This window comes from Martes martes, assembly GCF_963455335.1.
Source record: "Martes martes genome assembly, chromosome: 13".
Lineage (NCBI taxonomy): Eukaryota > Metazoa > Chordata > Mammalia > Carnivora > Mustelidae > Martes > Martes martes.
Genome location: NC_137901.1, coordinates 63394625 through 63408320, shown reverse-complemented (window position 1 = coordinate 63408320; position 13696 = coordinate 63394625). Strand labels below are relative to the sequence as shown.

Sequence of the window (13696 nt, the reverse complement as noted above, 5' to 3'; positions counted from 1 at the left end):
AAATTATTATTGGAAGCTCATGGGATATAATGTCTGAGGCGATCTTAAGACAACAAAATATTGGACACCTGGGTGGCTCGGTGGGTGAAGCATCTGCCTTCGGCTCATCTCATGATCCCAGAGTCCTGGGATCGAGTCCCACATCTGGCTCCTTGCTTAGCAGGAAGCCTGCTTCTCCCACTGCCTGCTGCTCCCCCTGCTTGCTTTCATCCTCTCTGTCTCTCTGAGAAATAAATAAATACAATCTAAAAAAAAAAGACAACAGAATATTTTACAAATACTAACTTATGATATTAGGTCTCATTTCCATGCCATATAGTGTCGATTGCCTTAAAAACAAAGAGGTCTCAAGGTTTGTGTTCTGGTTCCCAGCGCGAGTGCATCTCTATCCACGTGGGGCAGGCAGGTGTCCAGATCGGCAATGCCTGCTGGGAACTGTACTGCCTTGAACATGGGATTCAGCCTGACGGTCAGATGCCAAGTGACAAAACCATCGGCGGTGGGGATGACTCCTTCAACACGTTCTTCAGCGAGACTGGGGCTGGCAAGCATGTGCCCAGAGCGGTGTTTGTGGACCTGGAACCCACCGTGGTCGGTAGGTACTGGGGCGCTTGGGCAGCTTTCCTGGGACAGTGAGAGAGTCTCCCTAAAGCCCCACCCACGTCCCCTGTGCTCCTTTGAATCCTTCCACAGAAAGGATGGGATGCGCGAGAATATGCCCGTGGCTGTGTTAGGTGAGAAACTACAGGGTGAGTGCTTAAAGTGTCTTTGGCACCGAGGCTCCTAATGCAGGAGAACCTAATATCCAGGAAAGAGAGGCTGGTAATAGATTCACTCGCGGCCCTCTCAGACCCAAGCAGGTGGTTGTGTAGGCCAGGGTGCAGGGTGCCCGGTCACGGGTCCTTCGTTAACGCTGCCCACAAGGTGTTGGTGGTGCACAAGAGTCTTGACCTGCATCTTAGACACAGAAGGTGAATAGAGAACATTCCTTGGGATCCACCAGCTGAGAAGCCTAGGTGGTGGCCAGGGAGAGCTGCAAAGAGACGCACCTTTCAGTGGCGACCCAGGAGGAGACAGAATGTCAGCCTGAAGTCTGTGAGCCGCAGGCCACCTAGGGTGCCCTGTCGGGACTGCCTGGCAGAAGTCACGCTGACCTGGTGACTTATCTAATATGTAAGGGCTTCTTAGGCACACTGTTTGATGTAGCTACAACTGGGAAGAAATAATCGCGTGTGTACGGGTGTGAGCTTTTTCCCTTCTTTGGGAACCGGTCAGATTGGACTTTGTACCTCCAGTTGACTTTCCCTGCTAGGGCCACAGATCACAGCTGTGGTCTGCATGTCACAGAGAGACATTTCCGTTGAGACACTGACACTGCTGACCCCCAAGGGCCAGCATGTGCATGGTAGATGCAACGGGTCCCCGAATCCCTCCCTCTTGGTGAGTTAACAACAGGCCTTAAGGACACGCGGCCCACGCATCCTCTTTGCAGATGAAGTGCGCACGGGGACCTACAGGCAGCTCTTCCACCCGGAGCAGCTGATCACCGGGAAGGAGGATGCAGCCAATAATTACGCCAGAGGCCATTATACCATCGGCAAGGAGATCGTCGACCTGGTCCTAGACCGGATCCGAAAACTGGTAAGAGGGCGTCCTGTGGACGTTGCCCTGGACGGGAGGGCGGGTGGGGATGGGGACCGCGAGGCCACTCTGGCCAGACTCCAGGCCAGAATCTTGAGTCCCCGTCTTCCTTCACGGGTGGCTTCATGCATCCATCATCCATCCATCTTAACGTCTGCCTTGCTTTGCTTCTGAGTGTCCCGCGTGTGCGCTGTAGACGATTTGAACGCGTAGCGTCCTGCAGAGGAAAAGAGGAGTGACCGTGGCTCGTTGGAGTCGGCGGTGTGGCTTCTGCAGGCGCTGACCCACGGTCTGTGATTTCTCTCAGGCGGATCTGTGCACGGGGCTGCAGGGCTTCCTCATCTTCCACAGTTTCGGGGGTGGCACCGGCTCTGGGTTCGCGTCTCTGCTCATGGAGCGGCTGTCGGTGGACTACGGCAAGAAGTCCAAGCTGGAATTTGCCATTTACCCAGCTCCCCAGGTGTCCACGGCCGTGGTGGAGCCCTACAACTCCATCCTGACCACCCACACGACCCTGGAGCATTCCGACTGTGCCTTCATGGTGGACAACGAAGCCATCTACGACATATGTCGGCGCAACCTGGATATCGAGCGGCCCACGTACACCAACCTCAATCGTCTGATCGGGCAGATCGTGTCCTCCATCACGGCCTCCCTGCGATTCGATGGGGCCCTGAACGTGGACTTGACGGAATTCCAGACCAACCTGGTCCCGTACCCCCGCATCCACTTTCCCCTGGCCACGTACGCCCCGGTCATCTCTGCCGAGAAGGCCTACCACGAGCAGCTGTCCGTGGCTGAGATCACCAATGCCTGCTTCGAGCCGGCCAACCAGATGGTCAAGTGTGACCCTCGGCACGGCAAGTACATGGCCTGCTGCATGTTGTACAGGGGGGACGTGGTCCCGAAAGATGTCAACGCAGCCATCGCCACTATCAAGACCAAGCGCACCATCCAATTTGTGGATTGGTGCCCGACTGGATTTAAGGTAGGACTGGCTGATGCAGAGTGGTTTTTACCTGTCAGCAGCAGCAGACCCAGCACAGCATGCCCTTTGTGGAGAATACCCCCGTTCCATGGCAGCCAGCCCCTTGGTCATAAATTAGCTGGAGTGATAATGTATTCGTTGGTTCCTTTTGAACTTCCTTCCTGAGTTATCACACTATATATCTGTGGTGAGAATTTTTTTTAAGAGAACAGGACATTTTTGGAACAATCTTTGTTCCTTTTTTGGGTGGCAAATCAGTGTGGGGAAATACAGTCTGGATTTAGAAATGTAGAAATTTTCAAGGCATTTTGATGATTTATGTGGATATTTGAAATTGGCAATACTATAAACATTGCTGTTGCTAAAATCTACTTCATTTCACAGGCATATAGAAATTAAACCCAATTTAAATGTCCCATGCAGTCTGATTTAAAGAAAAACTTCTATGAATATTTTTGGGGAAAAAATGGCAACATATTTATTTCTCTTTTGGTAGGCTCAGCAATTTTGGCCTGAGTTTGCCTTCCACGTAGTTTTTACCAACCTTCCATTTGATACAGGATAGGAAACTTATTGTCACTTTGAAGCTTTGTCCAATACTTGACTACTAAGCCCTGTCAAGCTTTCTATCTGGAAAAATGGGCTTCTCTCTGCCTTGCTTTTCATGCCATCTCTGCTGGTTCAGAACTCGCTGCTGGTGAGCTTACTGCACTGGGTCCTTTTTTTTTTTTTTTTAAAGATTTTATTTATTTAACAGAGATCACGAGTAGGCAGAGAGGCAAGCAGAGAGAGAGAGAGCGAAGCAGGCTCCCTGCTAAGCAGAGAGCCCAGTGGGGCTAGATCCCAGGACCCTGTCTGGTTAAAGGCAGAGGCTTTAACCCACTGAGCCACCCAGGAGCCCCTGCACTGGGTCCTTAACTAGCACTTTCTACTCTGCGTTCAGGGCTCGGCATGGTTGGCAGACCAGCCACCTATCGTAAATAGTTTTATGTGAACATAGGCACACCTGTTCTTTGGTGTGTGGTTGAGGCTGCTTTTGTGCTGCAGACAGAATTAGCAATGGTCACCGTGACCATGTGGCCTGCCCAGTTTAGGATATGTGCTGTCTTGACATTTATAGACAAAGTTTGCTGAGCCCGGTTCTAACTGACCCTGTGTATCACTGCCCAAAGCTCTGGGATACATTGTCCCCTGGCTTGGCAACTTGGAATGCCTCCCCTTTGGTCCCAGGTCTTGGATATCACCCCCTTTCTACTCAGCACACATATAGGCCACCTCTGGTTGCACTGGTGGCAACAGTCCTCGGACTTCTGACAGCGTTCCTGTTATCCTGTGATGCACAGGCTCACTCCCTTGATGGGAGATGGGGGGGTGATCGCCCCTCGTGATAAAACCATAGCACTCTGACTTGAGTGGAAGAGGTTTCAGCTACAGAAGTGAATCCCCACCAGTGGAAGCCTATGGAGAAAATTATATCTGAAGAATAGAAAACAGTATCCCTTTTTAGAAGAAACAGTCCTGTTACCTGAGTACCTTACATGGCTCAAGTGCTAGGACAAAGCCCTTCCGGCAGCTTGGACCTGAGCCAGGTTGGCTGGCTCCAGGGCTCCTTTTTCCCCATTGTCCTTGTCCAGAAACCCACAGCCTGCTCACCTGACACCTTGCCTGGCATGAGGAAGGCAACTACGTGTCTTATTTCCATGACAGCAGTCACCATTTCTGGGTTTGGCTGAAGCTTCACAGACTGCTTTCTTCCCCTTTTCTCTTGCAGGTGGGCATCAACTACCAGCCCCCCACTGTCGTCCCCGGGGGTGACCTGGCCAAGGTGCAGCGGGCTGTGTGCATGCTGAGCAACACAACCGCCATTGCCGAGGCCTGGGCCCGCCTGGACCATAAGTTTGACCTCATGTACGCAAAGCGAGCCTTTGTGCACTGGTACGTGGGGGAAGGCATGGAGGAAGGGGAGTTCTCTGAGGCCCGGGAGGACCTGGCAGCTCTGGAGAAAGATTATGAAGAGGTGGGTGTGGATTCCGTGGAAGCAGAGGCAGAAGAAGGGGAAGAATACTGAATGGGAGGGGGGCTAGCAGGAGTTTCTTTCCCCCTACCCCCTCCTGCCACCCTGCAGCACATCTTGTTCCCAGTTGTTCACAATTAAAGCTTCTGTATGAAACCTCTATTGACGCGCTGCTGGTACACACTTCTCTGCCTGCAGGGATGGGGGGGGGGTACCCCAAGGCTTGCTGGGCCACACAGAAGGCTGTCCCGGCCAGCACTGCAGGAGTGGGGTACTGCCCTGCTCACATCTGTAAGGAGCCACTGCTTATGTGACATGCCTTGAGGGGAAACAGTGCTTCCTAGATTCTAGGAATCTAGAAATTTCCTAGATTCTAGGAATCTAGAAATTTCCTAGATTCTAGGAAAACTGAGTTTGATTTTCAGTTGTGCTTGCCATTTTTCAGGCTTCTCTGTTAATGGCACTAGGTAAGAGTTTGGAACTGGAGTTTGAACATTTGAGGTCCATGGGAGGGGGATGTTGACAAAGTCCCTAATACCGTGGGTCACGTATAGGGTGAGAACATTCTTTTTTTTTTAATTTACTTTTATTTTTTTAAGGATTTATTTATTTACTTACTTATTTGTCAGAGAACGAGAGCGCACATAAGCAGGGGGAGCGCCAGGCAGAGGGAGAAGCAGGGTCCCTGCTTGAGCAGGGAGCCCAATGCGGGATTCGATCCCATGACCCTGGATCATGACCTGAGCTGAAGGCAGACGCTTAACTGAGCGAGCCACCCAGGCGTCCCTAGGGTGAGGACATTCTGGGTTGCGGGGGAAGGAGTCTTAACTGGATTTTGCTTGGCATCCACAGCTTACAGGGGGAGCTCTAGGTCACAGCACGGTTCATCCTTGACTGCGCTGTGCGGGTACCCTGTAGAACAGCCTCCCCCCTTCATGCTCAGGCCCTTGCAGCTGAGCGCCCTGGAAAGTCTCAGCAAAAGCACTGCACCTTTCCCTTTAGCAAAACGTGTTGACGGCCATTTATGAAAGATCTAGGAATACAGTTGACCCTTGAATAGCAGGATTGTGCAGGGCCAACTGTATGTGGATTTTTTATAGTACAGCAGTGTAAATGTATTTCCCTTATGGGTTTTTTTTTTTTTTGTCTAGGTTCCTTTTACGGTAAGAAATATGGCATATAATACAAAGTATGTGTTAATCAACTTTATATTACTGGTAAGGCTTCCTGTTGAGAGTAGACTACTAGTAAATAAGATTTGGGGAGTCAAGTTATATTCGGATTTTTCAACAATGCAGGGGGGTTGGTGCCCCAACCCTTGTGTTGTTCAAGGGCCAACTGTATAGATATTTTCTCTCCAACCTGAAAATAAGGTACAGGAGGGTGAAATCACTGGTTTAAGTCACTTGCTTAGTTCATCTGTAGCACAGCCAGGCCCATTAGGCAGAACTGATTCTAAATCCTTGCCTTAATATATTCAAAAGGTGATAGAAAACAGCTTGTATGGACCCTTGGTTTTTCACAAAGCTTTATTACCAACTGGGGGAAGCCCAGATAGCCTCTGCTAGGAGAGTGGCAGAGCCTAGAGCTGGGGGGTGTGAGAAGTCTGCCCATCTCAGGTGCTGCTCCGAGTGGGGCTCTTGCCTGGCCCGCCCCCCTTGGGCAGCCTGGTGGCACTGGGTTGTCGGGGCATCCTTTGGCTGGATCCTTCCCGGCCACCGCGCTCTGTCAGTGCTGGGCCTCCACTCAGAGCCGCGCTGCCTTTGTTTCTCCCTGAGCAGACACAGAACACAATCATTAGGAACCAGGGCAGACTCCACAGTTGCCACATCGACCACATTTGTGTTCCTGGCACATTATGTCTAGCACATCTCTGTCCGACCTTTCAGCCAGGAACCCTCTGTCAGCCCTGAGCCCTGAGGCTGAGGACTGCCTGGAGATGGCACATCCAAGAGAAATCCTAGGCAGGGTGCAGGAGGCCCTGGAGCATGGGTCCTAGGACAGAAGCGGTACAATGGGGAAAGTCCACAAGGCCCATTTCGGGAAGTGAGCTCAGCTGGTTGATCCTGCCCAGGAAAGCGAAGGGACCCAGCTGGCCACCAGCACTCCAGGGGGGACTCACCAGCTGGGCTGCTGTCTCCGGCCCCCCTGGCACTCCCTGCTCCAAATCGCCCACAGCTCAACTGCTTGCAGTGATGGTACAGGAGGCACAACCCTCAAGAATGGAAATCAGGCTTTTGGATTTGGGTCTTGGAAGCTCTTTCTCACAGGCGTTTCCTGCCTACCTCAAAGTATTTTGCAAACATTTGGTGGTCAAGCCGCTTGCGCTTGAGCTCAGCTCCCAGATCCCGTGACCGGGTTCCTGCCCCTGCTGAGGGTTGAGTGCTCAAGGAGACTTGCCCTGACCACAGGTAGTCACATTCAGATGGAGACCACTGCTGCAGATACCTCCTGACTTGTAATTTACTTACCTTACCCTCTTTCTGTGAAGACAGGGAAATCTGCAACCATGCTTGGGCCAGAGCTTTATTTTAAAGGAATGGCTTCCTTGGCCTCAGGGTTTTGACAGCATTCATAAGACTGACAGGACACCAGAGGGGACAAACAGTGCCCAGAGAGTAGGCTCACCCACTGGGTCACAGTTCCCTCATATCGGGCCTTCACCGGCCAGGGCTCTTCTCCAGTCTGGTGGGGTCCACCCTGCAGACTCTGAACAGGGTACGTGTCCCGTGTTTGACCTCAACCTCAACGTCAGTTAGTAATCAAATAGCCTGCACAGGGGACTTCTAGATTTTTGGAGAAAAGATACCATGAGGTTTCTTAGGGGGCATATTAAGTCATTCCTGTTTTCCTGTCTGTCATGGTGAACAAGGGAGGCCCCTGCATTTGCAACACTGCAGACCCTGGACATCAGACTTGCTTTCCAAGCTCTCTGACACAACTACATTCTCCCCTTCCTACAGAGCATTTCTGAACAGCTCCTCTCCAGAGAATAGGGCGTCTCAGCTGCCCAGTGGGCTGGAAAGGGTGACAGTGGGGGCACATTTGAAATTCTGACAGCTCAGATTTTCCCTTGCTTTGCCACCCTGGGCTTCACACTCAAGTGTTTGCATACAGTTGATTCAACAAAGATGTAATAACAGGTTACCCAGGGCTGAGGGCATGTGGTGGGGTGAAGCCGGGCCAACTCAGCCTGCAAGTGACTCATGGAAAAGACACACACAAATCAGAGAGCTATCACCACACATTTCCTTTCTCCTGTTACAAACACTGCTATCTGGCCCCCACTGACTGGTCAAGGGGCAAGGATCCTATCTCTTATGGGTGCATGAACCCCACCACCTTGCAGCTCCCAGCATGCTGTTGCCCACTCTGAGGCCATGTCCCTCTCCAGGCTGGGCCTGGCTGCCATGACTCATCTGTAGCACCTGGCCTAATCTGGGGTACTTAAGTGTCCTGCAGACTCGGCTCGGTGCACTTCTGAAGGACTTGCAAGTACAGTTCACCCCTGACAAATGGCAAGGTGGATCTCAGATGTGGGCCTGAGTTTGAATGTAGCTTTTCTTCAGCACACCACACACTGGACCTTCCTCTCCCTCTCAGTATAGTGACCAGGGCCCTTCTGGAAACTCAAGGATGAGAGAAAAGGAGAAAACAGCAAATAATGCTCATCTTTAACCTTGATGAGGCTCATAGTCCCTGGAAATAAGACATCAGTGTAACTTTGAGCCATAAAAGGCATTAAGAGCACTATCTAACAATGAAAGTAGATCATTTATCCAGCTCTGTGCAATTCTTAGAACCTTTGGGAATCATGTGCTCCCAGTGGGGAGACCCATGCAGGCCTCATTTTATGCAGAGCTGGGGAGGTTGAGGAGAGTGATATTCTGGTCTCAGGAGAATGGTGTACAGGGTCTATCGGTGGTCAGACCTGCTCTGCTAAGCCTGACTCAGCCATGCGCCCCTGGGCCCTGCAAGAGACTTTCTGGAGCTGGTCCTGTCTGCCCCAGGTCCCTGCATGAGGTAATCAGGGTCAGAGGGAATGGAGGACGGAGCTGAGCCAAAGGTGGGAGGGGTGATACACTACCCCAGGCCCAAAACCTGAGCGGCCCTCAAACAGCTGAAGACATTGACCACTGAAGGTTAAAATGTCTTTCACAACAAAACCCCAAACGCAACCCAAAACACATACCCTATGGCTGGGGAGCTGACTCATTCTGGTGGGACCCACTGTGTCATTTACCTCTGGTGTGGCCTGTGTGATCCTTACTCCCCATACCCTGCGAGCCCTGTCTGCAGAGCTGGAGGGATCGAGGGGTCACAGAAAGCAGCCTGAATGTGGGTTGCTGCTCCCATCCTGCCTGCAGTCCCCGGGAGCGGCCTTTCTCCATGGTGCCAGTGCTCCCTTGTGCTCAAATGGGCTAATGGGGCTGCTGAGGCCAAATATTAGTGGCCGTGAGTGCACACCAGATGCATGGTGTGAGGAAGGAAAAGAACGGGGTCAACACAGTACAGCAGGCACTCCAGTATCCTTAACGCTGGCTGGCAAGGCTGGTGGCTGGGGCGAGTGAGCGGCCAGGACCGTCCCTCACTGCTACCACAGGCAGGTCTGCACCCAGCAGCCAGTCCTGCTGCCCCTTCCAGGCACACAGGAGGGGCTTGATCTGTGCTTCCAGAACACACACAGACAGAACGCCAAGGACTCGTGTACCGTGGATATGCATACACACCTCTTCAACACAAGCTTATGCTTCCTGGGGGGTGGAATGACCCCTCCTGCATGTGCACCTGCAGCCCTGATTCAGTGTTTTGGGAAAAGTGTTGCTGTGATTGTCCCTGAGCCATGCTGTCCAGTAGAGATACAACGTGAGCCACATGTGTCATTTTCTAACAGCCACATTAAAAAGTTAAAAAAAAAAAGAAATTAACTTAAATAAGGTATTTTAATTAGCTCAAAATGGGCAGTGTTATCACTTCAACGTGTAATCAGGATAAAAATTATTTGCGAGGTATTCTCTTTTTGTGCCAGTTCTTTGGCATCTGGCCATCTGCTGTGTACTGACCTCGCTCTGAGTCTCAGCTGCCCCAGCCCTGAGGGGCCCAGGGCTTCCCTATTGCACAACGCAGCTCTGCATAAGGCTCACAGCTTCTGCACACCAAACTACTTCTTACACCTTCTGGAGGAACATCTTTTTAAAGTATACAGTTTCCCAGGATGCCTGGGTGGCTCAGTTGGTTAAGCATCTGCCTTTGGCTCAGGCCATAATCTCGGCGTCCTGGGATCGAGCCCCACATCGGGCTCTCTGCTCAGTGGGGAGTCTGCTTCTTCCTCAGCCTCTGCACCCCCTGACCCCCACTCATGCTCTCTTTCTCTCAAATAAATATATCTTTCAAAAAATATATATATAGTTTCCCTAAACTTCAACAGAGAACACTCCATTGCATTTTATTTTTCCTCAGTGACCACACCCTCACCAAGACAAGCATTTATCCCTATGTGCTCTTCGGGTCTTCTGCTTCTCCATTTTCTGCCTGGTAAAGGCAGTCCCCGCAGGCCACCTGGATGGCCAGGGGACAGGGACCCAGATGACCCGCTGTGCCTGTTGCAGCTTACCAGATCGAACTCCCGAGTGGGGCTCCAGCCCCCCGGTCTGCAGCAGCTCCACACCCTGATTCCATGGGAAACCTAAGGCCAGTTCACCCCAACAGCCCCAAACCGCCATCACAACGCTAGGCTACCACAGGCCCCTGACTGATCACTCTGATGACTCTCCTCATTTTCTACCCCCTACATTCTGCCCAAGCTGTGTGTGGAGAGATTCTGTGCACATGGCCTCAGAACTTTTGGGTCTCTGACGGCCTCGGCCTCTTCACCACTGTACACTCCTGTCATGGCCTCTCATGTGCCCAGCTCCCCTTCAGTGCCTCCCCACCAAACCCCTTTCCAGGCTGCACTCTCCCCTCACTGGATATCTCCCCAGGGCCTCTGTGTCCTCATATCCTGGTTGCCATCTGCCCAACCCAGGAGACCCAAGGCCTAAGCAGTTGAGAAAACCTCATGGGGCGCAGCACTCCACGCACACCACGCCTATCCCTGTGCTTGGGGCTTCCTCCCCACCTCCCTCGGAGCCCCTCTATGCCAGTGCTGCCAGTACTAAACCCACAGTACCCCTTGACTCTACCCTCCCCTCTTCTTCCCCCCCAACCCCAAGCTCAGGCTTGCTCCCACAGAGGCCTGGGCCTGCACTGCTGGCTGGAGCCCTCCCCACTCCCCCCAACTCAAAGGGCTACAGGGAAACAGGACTCTGATTCCGGTTAACACTTGCTGTTCCAGCAAGGCCAGCTACACTGGCTTCCTCCCATCTCCGTCACCTTTCATTGATCCAGCCATCTCCCTCCCTGGAAGAAGACTTGTCCATCTCACAGCCCCTGAGTCCTCAGCCCTGATAGCCAGCTTGGCACCCAGCCACTGGGTGAGCAAGCAGCAACGCCCCCTCAAATGAGGAGGGCTGCCTCCAGTATCTCCCTCCTTCTGCCCACTGATTCCTCAACTCAGCCTTGTAGTCTATGCACGTCTGCCCAGACCTGGCCCTTGGCCCTCCCCCACCTGGCCGGCCTGAGCTCCAGGCGGCATCCAGAACAGCAAGGTGGGCGATGTGCAGAGGGACATGGAGAGGACAGCCAGGGCACCTGTGGGCTCTCAGGCCCTCACACACCCCTGGCTCTGGGGCGCCAGCCTCATCACACGTGGCAATCCCTGGAAGGTACCCTTGCCTCAGGAAACAGGCAGGAAAGGGCAATCACAGGTTATACTCTAGACTACCTGCCAGGGCGGGTGATGGCATCTCAGGGGCCAAGGCATTTCTCACACCTAAGGCTTTACTCTCTACATCAAAGTAAAGGCTCCCGGTCCTCTGCCTCTTGTCCTCCTCTGGGGTGAGGGCACCTCCACAGAGCACAAGTCTCAGCAGAGCTGGCCCCTGGGGAGTGGAGGGCACTGGTCCCATTCTAGAAGTACTGCAGGTTGTCTCTAATAAACTGAGCCACGAAATCGCGTCCTGGCTTCTAAGTTGTGTGGCAGGAATGGCCTATAAGGTCCTGTCCTAGCAGTTCATCTCGAAGCTGCTTTAACAAGCTCCCCTGATATGGGGGCCACAGCAGTTTCCACAGAAACAAGAAAGAGCACCAACCCCCAGAGATAAACCAATAAACGCAACCTGCAAAAGGAGAGAACAGGCAGCAAGAGAACCGGAGGGAACCGGGGGGCCCTGGAGAGAGAGGCGGGTGCGTGGCAGCTGGGCCGTGGAGCAGAACCGGAGAGGCCGCAGGCCGCGGGGCCGAGGAAAAGGAGGGCCTTGCAGGGGGACTACAGTTCTTGGCAGAGAGAAAGGAGGCCTCTGGAGGTCAGAGAGAGACACAAAGAGAGTAGACAGAGCGTGGATCAGTTAGGAAGCCTGCGCTCCAGTGCCCAGGGCCTCTCAGGACAGGGGGCATGGGTACCCAGGGCCCTGGCACTTACCCCCATGGGGGCCCAGCCTGCGCCCAACCCGAACACCAGCCCCCTCTCAGGACGTCTGTGAGAGCCTGAGGGCTTCTGGCCAAGCATCCAGAGTGTTTCTGAAACTGGGAGCAGATGCGACACACCAAGGGGATGCAGTTGGAGCTCCGCTGTGACTCCCTTGTTAGCAGCACCTGCTTACCGCCCCCCCACGTTGTGACTCTCAAGAGTGAGGAGGCCCCTGAAACTTGCGCCCAGTGCTGTGCCCACTCAGGCCTCTGCACTCCATGTGTCTAGGGCAGCCCAGGGCTGCCACGCGGACCCCTGTCCTGCGATCTGAGGAAGGAAGCTTAGCTGGCTACATTCCTGAGCAGCACCTGGGCCCCAGTGGGGTGCAAGCAAAGAGGGGGCAGAAAGGCCTCTGCCTGACCCACTCCCTGAGCATTTTTCTGGAGGCTTGTACACACCTTGAGATCAGGAACCCAAACCACCTTGTTCCTGTCTTTGTGGAATGAAAGCACTTCTACCCAAGGAGGTAGGCAGAATCCTAGACCAGGCCTCGCCTGCTTGGGCCACCCTGGACACCCAGCTTGCAACCGCCTGATCTGGACCTGCATATGTGCACTCTCAAGGGTAGCAACGATGCCAAAGCTGGGGACAGGACACCAAGAGGGGAGCCCTTGGGTGGTCCCTGCGGTCCGGGGAGAAGACCCACAGTAGGACTGGGCCACTCAGGGCCAAGCCCGCATTGCGCCTGGAGCTGCCCACTTCCCTCTCCTGCCACCCACCGCCTGAACCGCAGGGGCAAGGGAGCACCGGGCCCAGCTCTGACCTCGGGTCTCGGGCACGCTCGACGTGGGCAGAGACACGGTTGCAGGGTCCTGGGCCTCGCCCGCCAGCCTCTGCCCAGCACACATGGACTTGAGCATCTGGAAGACGGCGAGGGGAGCCACGTTCAGCTTCAGCAAGTCCACCAAGATCCTGGAGAGAACACAGGCGGTGGGCAGTGAGCTCCCCTGGCCCGCGGCCTAGGAGGGCCACCTCCCTCAGGACCCCCATTCTACTCTGGGCACCCAAAGGAGTCCGAAAAGGGCGGGAGGTCTCCTCCAGACCAAAGGCCGGGGCGAGGAGCTGGAGAGCAGGGGCGTCTGGAGGTGGGACGAGCGCGCACTCCCGCCCGCGCGCGCTCACTTGAACACGTCGGGGTCGATGGCACCGCCCGCCGCCTGCGCCAGCTCGTACAGTTCCATCTCCTCGGCGCTCAGCACCTTCTTCCGCCGCAGCGCGAGCTTCTGCAGAGCCGCCTCTAGCCCCGGGGGCGCTCCCGGCCCGGTCCCCGCGCCCGCCGCCGCCATGGAGCCGGCCGGCGGGAAGGTGAGCGCTGCGCTCGCTGTTGTGCCCCGGCCCCCGCCGCGCCCCTCCGCTGCTCCCACAGCGCCCTCTACTGGCCCCCGCCGGCCCTTCCTCTCCCCGCCTTGCCGCAGAGGGCAGGGACCGGTTTGTCCTCTCTCTGCCATTTGATCCGCATTTACCTGCGGGATGAGAAGGGATACAA

General features: G+C 54.2%; 2 protein-coding genes across 3 annotated transcripts; one reads left to right on the top strand and one right to left on the bottom strand.

Moving 5' to 3' along the window:
• Positions 1-360: 360 nt before the first annotated feature.
• Positions 361-4697, top strand: LOC308354361 (tubulin alpha-3 chain; the record flags this gene model as incomplete). The annotated part of the gene is made up of 4 exons (XM_080821723.1): positions 361-595; positions 1493-1641; positions 1949-2629; positions 4401-4697. The coding sequence occupies exons 1-4, from the start codon at positions 475-477 to the stop codon at positions 4695-4697; spliced, it is 1248 nt and encodes a 415-aa protein (XP_080677849.1). The 5' UTR covers positions 361-474.
• A 1091-nt stretch (positions 4698-5788) lies between these two features.
• Positions 5789-13571, bottom strand: MZT2B (mitotic spindle organizing protein 2B). Of its 2 annotated transcripts, XM_080821660.1 has the most exons (4): positions 13333-13554; positions 12974-13122; positions 11861-12040; positions 6161-6416 (listed from the first exon to the last, which is right to left on the bottom strand). In XM_080821660.1, exons 1-4 carry the CDS (start codon positions 13494-13496, stop codon positions 6259-6261), a joined length of 651 nt encoding a protein of 216 aa, XP_080677786.1. In that variant the 5' UTR covers positions 13497-13554; the 3' UTR covers positions 6161-6258. The 2 variants fall into 2 exon arrangements, with proteins under 2 accessions (XP_080677785.1, XP_080677786.1); XM_080821659.1 differs by lacking the exon at positions 11861-12040 and having other exon boundaries at positions 5789-6416; positions 13333-13571.
• Positions 13572-13696: the final 125 nt, after the last annotated feature.

Excerpts from the sequence above, each read along its gene's own strand:
- MZT2B (XM_080821660.1), bottom strand. The coding sequence starts at position 13,496 with ATGGCGGCGGCGGGCGCGGGGACCGGGCCGGGAGCGCCCCCGGGGCTA. Across the intron at positions 13,123-13,332 it reads ATCGACCCCGACGTGTTCAA|GATCTTGGTGGACTTGCTGA; the intron begins GTGAGCGCGCGC and ends TGTTCTCTCCAG. Across the intron at positions 12,041-12,973 it reads GAGCGTGCCCGAGACCCGAG|AGGCCTCCTTTCTCTCTGCC; the intron begins GTCAGAGCTGGG and ends TCTGACCTCCAG.